The sequence below is a fragment of the Mustelus asterias genome, chromosome 3 (assembly GCF_964213995.1).
Source record: "Mustelus asterias chromosome 3, sMusAst1.hap1.1, whole genome shotgun sequence".
Classification (NCBI taxonomy): domain Eukaryota; kingdom Metazoa; phylum Chordata; class Chondrichthyes; order Carcharhiniformes; family Triakidae; genus Mustelus; species Mustelus asterias.
This window is the reverse complement of record NC_135803.1, coordinates 128,711,525-128,724,782: the sequence shown is the minus strand read 5'-3', so window position 1 is coordinate 128,724,782 and position 13,258 is coordinate 128,711,525. Positions and strand designations below refer to the sequence as shown.

Below are 13,258 nucleotides of genomic sequence, written 5' to 3'. Positions count from 1 at the left end.
AAGATCCTTCTAAACTCCAACCAGTTCAATCCTTCCTAACCAGACAACCCTTTCCTCTCAAGAATCAACCTTGTGAATCTTCTCTGAACTGCCTCCAATGCAAGCACATCCCTCCTTTGCCTGCAATGCCACCCTTAAGCCTCTGTAGCTCCTTTAACTGAACTTAAGAAATATCATGGCCTCCTGTTCTGGCTGCATGACCATTCCCACCTGTTCACTTGATGGGAGTCATGCAGGGTTTCCAAAGACCGCCTGCTTTGTTGAAAATCTTACAGGGCCTGAACTTTCCTATGCCTGGCAAAAAGTGAAAGTGGCACAACTTCCATTTGCCTCAATTGGTGGCCATTTTTTGACCATCCTGCCTCCATGTGGCCCCTTTCCAGGACCACAAAATCTGGCCCATAATGTCTGAAATAAAGATTTAACTAAAACCAACAAGGCTATATTTCACAAACGCAATTACATTTCTCCACTGAATTCTTGTGTGCATCTTTTATTATCTTAATTAATTATTTCAGTCAATATAAAAGGAATATGATATAACTTCAAACCATGGACTGAATCACATTACACATACTCACTCCAGTTCTTAGCCTCTAGCTCCACTTGATATTTGGTCTTCACTCCCCCTATGCATTACTACACAAAACCACCTAGTTACACAACATTTTGAACCTAGTTTATGTCTTTTACACTTCAATGTGATACACTCTATTACAGATTCCAAACTCTCCACAAAAATTAGTTCAAATAACCAACTGACCTCTTCAATGAAGTGGTGAATTAAACAAGCTAATTATTATTTTCTCCACTTCTATATGTTAATTGTCTGTTGACAGTTCTAAAAACCCACAAGAATGCCTCAACCTTATAAATAGATTTGAGGAGAGGGGGCAACTTACATCAGTCAACATTTCCTTCCATCAGAATCCAGCTCTCCACCCACAACTAGATGGTCTGAGCGTTCTCTGCTTCTACTATGAAGAACGGTCCAATCAGTCCCCATCCACCACCACTCTTCTTCGACTGGCTGAACAGGTTCTCACAACTTCTCCTTCATTTACTTTCATAGAATCCCTACAGTGCAGAAGAAAGCCATTCGACCCATCGAGTCTGCACCGACAAATAGGAAGTGTTGTTTTGGGCACCATCCATCATAGGTCCTAGCTATGCCTGCCTGTCTTCAACATTCCTTCTTTCAATCATACTGAGGGGCGATATTTGTGGTGACTCCCGCTCTGTGTTTAATTGTCTACTGCCATTCATGACTGGATGTGGCCGGACTGCAGAGCTTTGATCTAACTTTATCAATTCTGGTTCTTGCTGTCACCTAACTGGAAAATATCACCAATGTTGCTTCCAATTTCCACCCGTCTCTGACCTTCACATGGTCCATCGCTAACACTTCCCTTCTTTTCCTTGATTTTTCTATCGCGATTTCTGGAGATATCAACCAACATTCACGGAACCCACCGACCCATAGTTACGTCAACTACATTTTCTCCCACCCTGCTTCCTGCAAGGACTCCACTCTCCCAGTTTCTTAGTCTCCATCTCATCTGTTCTCATGATGCAATCTTCCACACCAGCACTTCTGACATGCCTTTCTTATTCCCTCAAACGAGGATACAACCAACTATGGTTGATAGTGTCCTTGACTGCATCTGTCCATTGCCCAAACTTCAGCTCTCCCTCTCTCTCCTCCCTCTCATAACCATGATAGGGTTCCGAACTTCCACCTCACTAATGGGACAAGTAAAGGAATAAAAGATGTGTGTAGTAGAGGCAGACTGATGAACAATTAACTGCCTTCCGAAAGCACAAAGAGAAAAATGAGAAAAAATGTGCAAAGGTAATGAAACAAAACGATGGCAGAGGTTACAGATAGAAATTGTCATGTTGAGTCTGGAAGACCTTATCAAAAGATGAGGCGCTGTTTCCTCCAGCATGATGTTACCAGCAAGCACCATCTTCCCTTCTCACTATTCCAAAGAATCCATTCCCTCAGTGATCCACTCAGCCACCCCAACACCTTATCATGCAGGAGCCAAATATGCAACAAACACTTTTCACCTCTCGTCTGTCCAAGGTACCGGAAACTCCATCCAGGTGAACGAGTGATTTGCACATACTTCTTTCAATTTAGTATACTGCATTCACTGCACACAATAAAGTCTCCTCTACATTCGAGAGTTCTAACACAGATTAGGTGTCAGTTTTGTGTTCCATCCACAAGCATAACCCCAAGTTTCTGGTCATCTGCAATTTTATTTATCCAACTTCCTCTCATGTCAAAGAACTTCAACATTCACTTCAGAAACAGCGCCTCATCTTTTGATAAGGTCTTCCAGACTCAACATGACAATTTCTATCTGTAACCTCTGCCATTGTTTTGTTTCATTACCTTTGCACATTTTTCTCTTTGTGCTTTCGGAAGGCAGTTAATTGTTCATCAGTCTGCCTCTACTACACATATATTTTATTCATTTACTTGCCCCATTAGCACTCCCTATATCAATGACTTGGATGAAGGAACCAAATGTACAGTTGCTAAATTTGTTCATGGGATGTGGGCATCATTGGCTGAGCTATCAGAGTGGCTTGTTAGGCCATTTTAAGAGTCGACCACATCCATAAAATCCCAACAGTGCAGAAGGAGATCATTCGGCCCAAGTCTGCACTGACTCTCTGATGAGCATCTTACAAAGGCATTTACTTAACCCCACACATCTGCCCCGCCAATCTTTATTTCATTTATTTATTAGTGTCACAAGTAGACTTATCCTATGAAGTTCCTATGCAATGAAGTTACTGTGAAAATCGCCGGATCGCCACACTCCGGCGCCTATTCGGGTACACTGAGGGAGAATTTAGCATGGCCAATGCACCTAACTTGCACAGCTTTGGACTGTGGGAGGAAATCGGAGCACCTGGAAGAAACCCATGCAGACACAGGAAGAACATGCAAACTCCACACGGGCAGTCACACAAGGCTGGAATTAAACCCAGGTTCCTGGCACTGTAAGGCAGCAGTGCTAATCACTATGCCACCGTGCCACCTACTGTGGATGATTTCAGTGGGCAGTGAAGAGTCAGTGTGGGTCTGGAGTCATGTGTAGACCAGATCAGGTATGGACAACAGATTTCTTTCATAAAGCACATTGTTGATTGTTGTAAAACCAATGAATCCATGGTATCATTAGACTTAAATAGAATTCAAATTTCACCATTTGCTGTGCTGGGATTCAAACCCAGGTCCCTGGATTACTAGTCCAGTGACAATGCCATTATATCACTGCCTCCCGTAAAACAGTGTGAAGTTGAGACCACAATCAGATTAGTTGTGACCTTATTGAATGGTGGAGCAGATTTGAGGGGCTGAATGGCAGAGCAGATTTGAGGGGCTGAATGGCCTACTCCTAGTTCACCTGTATGTCCATTGGCCCTGTACAATCAACTCTTCTTCATTTAAACTTTCCGGTCTTCCATTCATTACAGACCTTCACCTTTTGGTCTTCTTCCCACCCATTCCATCCCATTATCACATGCATAAAATCTATTGCAATTCCAACTTTTCCCAGTTCTGATGACAGGTCATGGATCTGAAACATTAACCTTGTTTCACTTTCCACAGAAGCTACCTGACCCGAGTATTGCTGCCATTTTCTGTCTTGTGTCAGATTTCCAGCATCTGCAGTATTTTGTTTGTGTCATTCAGTTGTGGTACGGGTTTTCAAATTGTCAATTTTTTGTTTCAAAAAGCAGTGGCTTTCGCACCAATATCCATCCTTCAACTAACAGTACTAAAAAGAAAAAGATTGTGTAAATGTCGCATCACTGTTTGTGGGACTGTCCTTGGTGCAAATTAGTGGATTTGTTTCCAAGTGACGCAAGCTTCAAAACTACATTAAAGCATTTTGGAATATCCAGAGATCAGGAAAGGTGTTATATAAATGCAAGTAATTCTTTCTATTGCAGCAATCATGCCACTCACCATCCGTCTCCTGCACATTCACCCATGCCAGCCTTTTTCCGGAGTGCCCTATGACAATTGCCTGCCAATGTGGGTGGCACGGTGACAGTGGTTAGCACTGCTGCCTCACAACGCCAAGAACCTGGGTTTGATTCCCGGCTTGGGTCACTGTCTGGACGGAGTTTGCACACTCTCCCCATGTCTGCGTGGGTTTCCTCCGGGTGCTCCGGTTTCCTCCCACACTGCAAAGATGTGCCGACTCTTAAGTGTCAAGGTAAATACTTGAGGCTACGGGATAGAACCTGGGTGGGGTTGTGGTCAGTGCAGACTCAATGGGCCAAATGGCCTCCTTCTGCGTTGTAGAGATTCGAGAAAACTTCTCCCCAATGGAAGTGGTCAATCATGTCCTCCTAGTAATATTCAGTTACTCAGGATCTGTTTATGACTCAGCAATCATTAATTGCTGTCTTCCAATTGATTGATAAACCCACAATGATCCACTATAAAGTTTTAGTATTTATAACATGCATTTAATAAAGGTCCTTGCAAACAAAACACCAAGGAACATTTGGCATTTTTGTTCAATTATTTAACTGTTTAAAAAAATGATTTTTTAAAACTTGTTTGAATCTGATTGGACAACTGACATTGTCTGTCTTTGAAGATTAAATAGAAATGTGATGAAAGTCCTATGTAAATTCCACTTAGTAACTTACCTCAAACAGACTTAAATGTTAAACATTGGTTCACTGAATTAATCATAACCTAAGATTTGAGTTCATATGAGATGCATTCCACTTATGAGACCTGTTATTTGCCTGTTTAAATGAACAAAAAAATGGCTTTGAAAAACCCAAATTTGAAGTACCTAGGTATCAGGGTAGAGAATATATTAGAAGCTCATCTACATTCACTAAATTTGGTGACTCACAAGCAGTGTCCTGATGAATAGCAGATATGAAACATTTCCCACTGTTATTTGACGGAACAGTGACACCAAATAAACTTGTTGGACTTTAACTTGGTGTTGAGAGACTTCTTACTATAGCACAGTGGTTAGCACTGCTGCCCCACAGCGCCAGGGTTCGATTCCTGGCTTGGGTCAGCGTCTGTATGGAGTTTGCACATTCTCCCCGTGTCTGCGTGGGTTTCCTCCGTGTGCTCCGGTTTCCTCCCACAGTCCTAAAGACACGCTGGTTAGGTGCATTGACCCAAACAGGTTATGGAGTCTGGTGACTAGGGGAATTTCATTGCAGCGTTAACGTAAGCCTGCTTGTGACTAATAAATAAACTTTTAACTCAACTTCGTTTATATTTTTGATAAAGTAATTGTAGAACAATTATATATCATACAGGAACACTATAGCATTAGAAAGTGCCTAAACTGCATCAAATAGAATTTTTAAAATACAATTTCAACTCGCCCTCAGCTGGAGTATTGTGGACAATTCTGCACAGATGACAAAAGAGATGTAATTCATAACATCATAGAATCCTTATAGTGCAGAAGGAGGCCAGTCGGCTCATCCAACCTGCACTGACAACAATTCCACCCAGGCCCTATCCCCATAACCCCGCATATTTAGCCTGCTAGTTCCCCTGACACTAAGGGGCAACTTAGCATGGCCAATCCACCTCACCCACACATTTTTGGACTATAGGAGGAAACTGGAGCACCCGGAAGAAACCCACACAGACACGGGGAGAACAAACAAACTTCACATTTAGACATAATGCGGAGATGCCAGCGTTGGACTGGAGTGGGCACAGTAAGAAGTCTCATAACCCCAGGCTAAAGTCCAACAGGTTTATTTGGAGAGTGATGACCTCACCTGATGAAGGAGCAACGCTCTGAAAGCTCATGATACCAAATAAACCTGTTGGACTTTAACCTGGTGTTGTGAGACTTCTTACTGTCCACACTTAGTCACCCAAGGCCAGAATTGAACCCGGTTCCCTGGCACTGTGAGTCAGCAGTGCTAACCACTGTGCCATCGTGCTGCCCAAAGACCTTAAAGAGAGAACAGAGGAGGTTTACCAGGAATCAGGATCATCAGGTCTGAGAGGTTGGAAAAAGTTGAGGACTGTCCTCAGGAACAGGCTAAGAAATGACCTAACAGCAATTATCAAGGTGACGAGAGGCCTTTATAGAGCAGATAGGAAAAAACCTAATCAAATGTAATAGTTTTAAAGTCAATGGCAAACGATCTGGAAGGGAGATAAAGGAGAAAAAAAAAATCACTTATCGGAATCTGGAACATACGACTTCAGAAAAGGTAATAGAAGCTTGTCATATCTAATTTTTTTTAATGATTATGGGAGATTGAGGTGCATACAGGGTTATAGGAAAAATATAGGGCTATGGAACTAATCACAACTGTTCTGTGAGCAGGGCAAAAAAGAAAGAAATGGACAAATGACCTCTTCTAATCTTTCAATGTAATGATGTCAATCTCAACATTTTAGGACAGCTTCAGAATGTTTGCATATAAATACTTAACTTGGAACAAAATTATATTACTGCCACAAAACAAGAAAATTACTAAATGGAAGACTAAATGGGGTAGATTCTAAGAAGCTGTTTTCCCTGGTAGGAGATGCTAGAACTAATAACCATAGACTCAGGAAAAGGACTTAGAGGAGGAGAAATGTATTTACTCAAGCTTCTGAGTCTTTGGAATGTTCTATTCAAGAGGGTTATGGTTGTTCAATCCTTGAATATATTTGAGACTGAAATTGATCAATTTTTGGGTACTGAGGGAATCAAGGGATTTGGAGATAGGGCAGCAGCTTGTGTACAAAATCAACCAGGATCTTATTGAATGGCAAAGCAGGCTCAAAGGGCCACATGGCTTACTCCCATTTCTAATCTGCTTATAATATTGCAAGAATACAAAAAAGGTAAAATAGGATATTTTTATATCTGTATGGTAAACTCACGCTACCAATTTGAAATGCTGAAGTGCACAGATAAACCCCTGGCCAAGTCATGTAAGACCAAACACAATGTTAAACAAATCCACATTAAGAAAGAGTATGACAAAAAAAAAATCAGCTCTGTAAAATCAAATTCAAAGTTTCCATTAAATGATAACATTCGCTTCAAGTTCATTTGTTTTTTTTTTAAAATCAATTCCATTGATATCACAAACTAAAACTCAGCATCTTTGCATTATATTGGTAAAGTTGTTAATAATGAAGAAAACATTTTGTGATACTCAAAAAGTACAAATACATTTAATAAACATATACTTATTCATTACAACAATCAACAGGAGAGAAAAATCTTTCGGATCAAAACTGGGAGAAATAGAATAATTTCATTATAGGTATCCACACACTTTGATCTGCAGGTGCAATGTGGTTATTTAAATTGTTCAACTTGAGGTAATTCATGTTAGAAGAGGGGATTACCAAATTGGCCACACAATCTCGACATCAAATTTCTGTGCATCTTGGAATAAAACTATGTTTATAATTGGTCTTGCGCCACTAGCTCTGAATGTACTTCAATATGGTGCTGGCTGTGCAAGTAATGAAGTAAACACACCAGATTTTTCTTGTTATATTTAAGGCCAACAGCCAAGAAAACCTTGTTTTATTGGGTCTTCCAAACTCCATTAAACACTGGTCTGGCAGCAAAACCATCCTAATGTAGAAATAGAAATTGATACTTCATGCAGGTTTGACCAATGTTCTATGATAGGTAGTCTGCAATCCCCGTTGTACAGGGATCAACAACAATAAAATGTACCACACAAATATTAATGAAGAACAACAGCACACTTTGATCATTCTCCCAAGACTTGGTTTGTGATGTAAAAGCAACACTTTCTACCATTCTACAATAGCTGGGCGTTGACTTGGAGCTCCTATGCAACTTGTAGGATTCATTGAAGCTGCTCAATGGGAGGCACCCCACTCAGAATGAACTCTGCCAAGGAAGTCAAAGAAATCATAACAAGCCATTGTAGCTGGGGCCACATTCAAGCTACACAGTATCAGCATAGAGTTCTGAATAACAAGTTTGGAAAGCAAAGTCATTACTCTACCAATACAGGATTAAATCACAGTTTTGATTTTTCCACTGGTTAGTCTTAATAATGATGAGATGAATTTCAGCTTCAATCTATCAGAACACCTGGAAGGGAAGGAAGAAGGCTAATGCAGTCAGATTCCATTAGAGTCAGAGGGAAAACAAATAGTTTAGTTAGTAGCAAGTTTCAATCCAGCTCAATGAATTACCGTCTTAAATGCCGACAAATTCCACCCATATCTCAGTAAGATTTTGTTGGCATGAAATGGTCAGGCATTTAAAACTCCAAACAGCTATTTTGCTGGGAATTTGTTACAATCCTAAAGCAAAAGGAAATCTAAGCTGGGCTTGAAAAATATTTTGTTCAACAACCTCTATTTCTACACTCCTACTACCTACATAGAGGCATGACGGGACTTTACAGTTCAGTAGAAAACAGGTGGACACTGGGAATTTAGGAGAAGTTCGAAGGAAGAGGGTTAGTGGAGAACAAAAGCACAACGAACTGAGTCTCAAGGGGTTTCTTAAGGTCAAGAGGAAATCACCAAAAGGCAGGCAAGGTGAGTAACTTACCTCCTAATGTAAGGCAAGCCTGTCCACCATCTACAAGGCTGAAGTCAGGAGTGTGATGGAAAACTCTCCACTCGCCTGGACGCGTGCAGCTCCAACAACACAAGCAGTTTAATACCTTCCAGAACAAAGCAGCCCACTTGTTTGGCACCCCACCCAGAAACATTCACTCCCTCCACCACCAAAGCACAGTGGCAGCAGTGTACACCGTGTACAAGATGCACGACAGGAACTTGCCAAGGCTCCTTAGACAGCACCTTCCAACCCCATGACCGCTACCTAGGAGTTCAAGGGCAGCAAACACAGGCGAATACCACCACCTGGAAGTTCCCCTCCAAATAACCCATGATCCTGACATGGAAATATATTGCCGTTCCCTCACTGTTGCTGACATAGGAGCAGAAGTAGGCCATTTGGCCCATCGAGCCTGCTCCTGCATTGAATGAAATCATGACTGATCTGATATTCCTCAGCTCCACTTTCCCATCTTATCCCCATAATGCTGGATTCTCTTACTGAATAAAAATCTGTCTATCTCAGCCTTGAATATACTTAATGATTCAGCCTTTACAGCCCTGTGTGGTAAAGAATTCCACAGATTCACTCCTCTCAGATGAAATTCCTCTTCACCTGTCTTAAATGAGCGACCACTTACTTTGAGATTATGCACTTTGGTCCTAGACTCTCCCACAAGGGGAAACAATCTCTCAGCATCTACCCTGTCAAGGCCCCGAGAACCCTGTATGTCTCAATAAGACACTCATTCTTCTAAAGTCAATGAGTACAGGCACAACCTACTCAACCTCTCATCATAAGAAAATCCCTCCATACCCAGGACCAAACATCTTCCAATGCCAGTATATCTTACCTGCTCTAACTAGTATCTTTATAGTTTTAGCAAAACTTCCCTATTTTTATACTCCATTTCCTTTGAAATAAAGGCCAACATTCCATTTGCCTTCCCTATTACCTGTTCAACTTGCATGCTAGTTTTTTATGATTTATGCATGAGGATCCCCAAAGACCACTGTACCTCAGCTTTCTGTAGTCTCTCTTCAAGAACATTCAACTCCTTTATTCTTCCTACCAAAGTGCATAACTTCACACTTTTCTACATTATAATCCATCTGTCAAGCTTTGCTCACCCACCTAACCTGCCTATATCCCTCTAAAGACTGTGTCATCCTCACCACTTGCCTTCCCACCCATTTCTGTGTTATCTGCAAACATTCACTACCCTCATCCAAGTCATTAATAAATCTTAGCAAGAAGTCTCACAACACCAGGTTAAAGTCCAACAGGTTTATTTGGTATCATGAGCTTGCGGAGCACTGCTCCTTCATCAGGTGAGTGAGACTCGCCCAATGAAGGAGCAGTGCTCCGAAAGCTCATGATACCAAATAAACCTGTTGGACTTTAACCTGGTGTTGTGAGACTTCTTACTATGCCCACCCCAGTCCAACACCGGCATCTCCACATCATTAATATATCTTGTTAATAATTGTGGCCCCAGAACTGATCCTTGTGGCACTCTACTAGTTACAGGTTGCCATCCTGAAAATGCCCCTCTTATCCTCTTAACTACAAACAATGAAAGGCAAGGTAAAGTTGCCATAGTCCCAGATGCCCATAGGCTGCCTCTCCCCCTTTGTGGGGGGCGGGAAACTGGCTGGTGGTGATTTAACCAGAGGATCACCACATCTCAGGCGAGTGACAAGGTTGTGAAGATGGGGTCTTCATGAATAGCCTCAGCCAATACAGGAGTTGAACCTGCGCTGTTGGCATCACAAACAGAGCTAACCGGTCCCCCCAAAAGTATATAGACAACGTAGGTACTAAAATGTGGCACTAAATTAGAGGCAATAAAAAGGTGGGAACTGCAGCAGTGGGTAGAGCATTCAGGTGGGTGTGGGCAGGGTAAAAGATGACAGCATCTTTGCCACCTGACCTGGGCATGGCGAAAAATGCTACTGGTCAGCTAACAGAGGAGGATCCAGTCTAATGTCCATCTGAGTTGGTTGCTCCAAGGTGAATAATCCCTCTTGCTTTAAGAGGTTTAACGAAAAACTGGCACAAAACACAATTGAAACATTTCAAAGCATCTTAGCAAAACTAGGACCAAATCATGAAAGGAAAATTATACCTGGCTTTCCTCATGGGACACTCTCATCTGTTCTTTAAGCACTGACATCCTGGCCGCCTCCTCTTTCCTCAGCACTCGCTCCTTCTTCAGCTCAGGGCTCCAGAAGGTTTTGATGCTGTTCATGGATGATCCCAGTTTGGTGTCTTTAATTTCCAGCTCCTTCCGCAGGATCTCATTCTCCCTCTGTAGATCCTTGAGCTGCGCCTGCAAGTCGACCATGGTGTTGTCGCGGACCTGCCTCAAGGCGGAGGGCACTTGGTGGTGGTGGTGGTGGTGAGAGGACGGGGTCACCATGCCGCTGTGCGGGTGGTGGTGGTCGCCGAAGGACAAAGCGTCCCCCCCGGGGGGCAGGCCAGCCGAGGCGATGTTGGGACTGCTGCCCATGGCCGTGACCCGCCCCCCGTAGGTGGCCCGGTTGGTGGCCCTGCCCAGGGTCATGGTCCCTTTGGGGAAGCTGGTGGAGGCCACCCCCTCGTGGTCACTCAGGTACATGGGTCCCGACGTGGCGTAGGCGGCGTTCAGGGACTGGATATTCTCCATGGAGAGGGTTTTTCCGGCCCCGCCTGTCCCGCTGCTATTGGTTCTCCGGTGCCCCAGGCGAGGGGAGCGGGGAAGCCGGGGAGATCGTGACGGGCTGCCTTCCACATGGCCCACGGTCCTGGAACTTCCGTACATGGCGAGTTCGTGTGTGTGTGTGAATCAAAGGTTAGAGGGACTCGCCCGTCTGTCTGCACCTCTTGCTTGTGCTGCCTGTTCCAGCTTGTTACTGCATTTCCACTCGTGACCAGAGATTGCCCTACTCTTCCAATCTAGAAAACATTTAAAAGAACATCGCAGACAATCAGGCAATAATTTTTCCTGATATAAACAAACAGATAAAAAAGTTTAGGGGCGGGAAGAGATAAAAGCTGACGAACTATCCTGCACAGCTATGTACGTTGAACCCCCGGTAATATGGTCATGTGCGTTTTAAAATTAACACCTCGTCCACAGAGGGGACAGGTTTATCAGCTGAAAGTTCACAAAGGAGCATTCTCACATCCAATAAATCCAGTGCTGAGATGACTTTTTTCCCCTTTTAACTATTCTGAAGGTGAAGCAAAAATCTAGATTTAATGATTTGCAAATATTGAAGTGTTCCATCGGTTTATATGAAAGTGTCAAACTTGCTGGAGCAGCAGGAGAGATCTTTACACTATTAGCAATGAGTAGTCTGATTAAATTGCTTTTGAGTTAGACAAGTAAAGGCGACACCCTACCCCCAGTCTAATTTGCATATCTCACAATCCTTGGAAGAAGATATTTATCTTTCATTTCACACCACCCCCCACTCCCCCAAACAATCCCTATGTTTTGCCCCAGCTCCTTAGTTTTCTCTTCCCTCTTAGTATAACTGTTTATATCTTTTAGTTTCCCCTCCCAAAGACAAAAAGATACAGCGGCTTCCATACTCTTAACAGCAACTTGGATTTATATAGCACCTTTAAAGATAATAAAATATCACCAAGGCACTCCATAGCGGTGTTATTAAGCAACATTTGACATCAAGCCACAAGAATCCTTAGGACAGATGGCCAAAAGCTTGGTCAGTGGCGCATTTCCTTAATGAGTGTCTTAAAGCGTAGGAGAGGGGGTAAAAGAGACCCATGCTGCACCTACACAGCTTGCCAAGGAATATTGGTTGTTGGAAACTGCAGAGAAAGGGAGACATAAGGCTACAAGGATGAGTTTTTTTTTAAAGAGAGCAAGGCATTGCTTAACTGGGAATCAATACAGATTAGCAAACAGAGGGGCAGTTGGCAAGAGGGATTTGGTGCAAGTTAAGAAACGGGAAGTAAAGTTTTGTGTGACCTCAAGTTTGTGAAAGGTAGAATCTGGGGCAAAGGCATGGCTGCAATGAGCTACGGCAGGATGGAATCAGGTAACATTGCAGTGTTGGAAATAAGCAGTTTTGATTATGGCACGGATGTGTGACTGGAAAGCCACTTGAGTCACATATGCTGTCAAGGTTGCAAACAGTCTATTTCAGCCTCGGACATTTGCCAGGGACAGGGATTACGTCGCTTCACTACAAACTCATGTTCTAGCTGAGACTGACACCAACGGCTTTGGTCTTTGCAATATTTAGCTGGAAGAAATCTTTGCTCAGCCAGAATTGGACAGGCAAGCAGCTTGACAAATTTGCAACAAAGGAGGACTCAAGTGAAGTGGTGGTAGTGAGGTATAGTTGGGTGTTGTCAGTATACATGTGAAAACTAACTGTTTTTGAATGATGTCACCAATGGGCAGCATATAGATGAGAAATGGCAGGAGGGGTGGGATCAAGGATAAATCTTCGAGGAACAGAGGTATTAATGCGGAGGCAGGAAGCAAAGCCATTGCGAGCAATACCCTGGCTATGATTAAAGAGATAGTACAACCAGACGACATGGTCCACCATGTCAAAGGCAGGCTGAGAGAATTGAGGGGGGCTGTTTACCTTTCTCACAGTCACACAATGTCATTCATCACTTGAATAAGCACCATTTTCAAATTT

At 42.9% G+C, this 13,258-nt stretch overlaps 1 protein-coding gene across 1 annotated transcript in view; it reads right to left on the bottom strand.

Moving 5' to 3' along the window:
• LOC144491587 (ERC protein 2) overlaps positions 1 to 13,258 on the bottom strand; it is a 764,742-nt gene that overhangs the window by 729,413 nt on the left and 22,071 nt on the right. The window contains exon 3 of the mRNA XM_078209614.1: positions 10,723 to 11,531. Coding sequence (XP_078065740.1) covers positions 10,723 to 11,397 — 675 coding nt within the window. The 5' untranslated portion in view covers positions 11,398 to 11,531. The remainder of the gene's footprint in view (positions 1 to 10,722; positions 11,532 to 13,258) is intronic.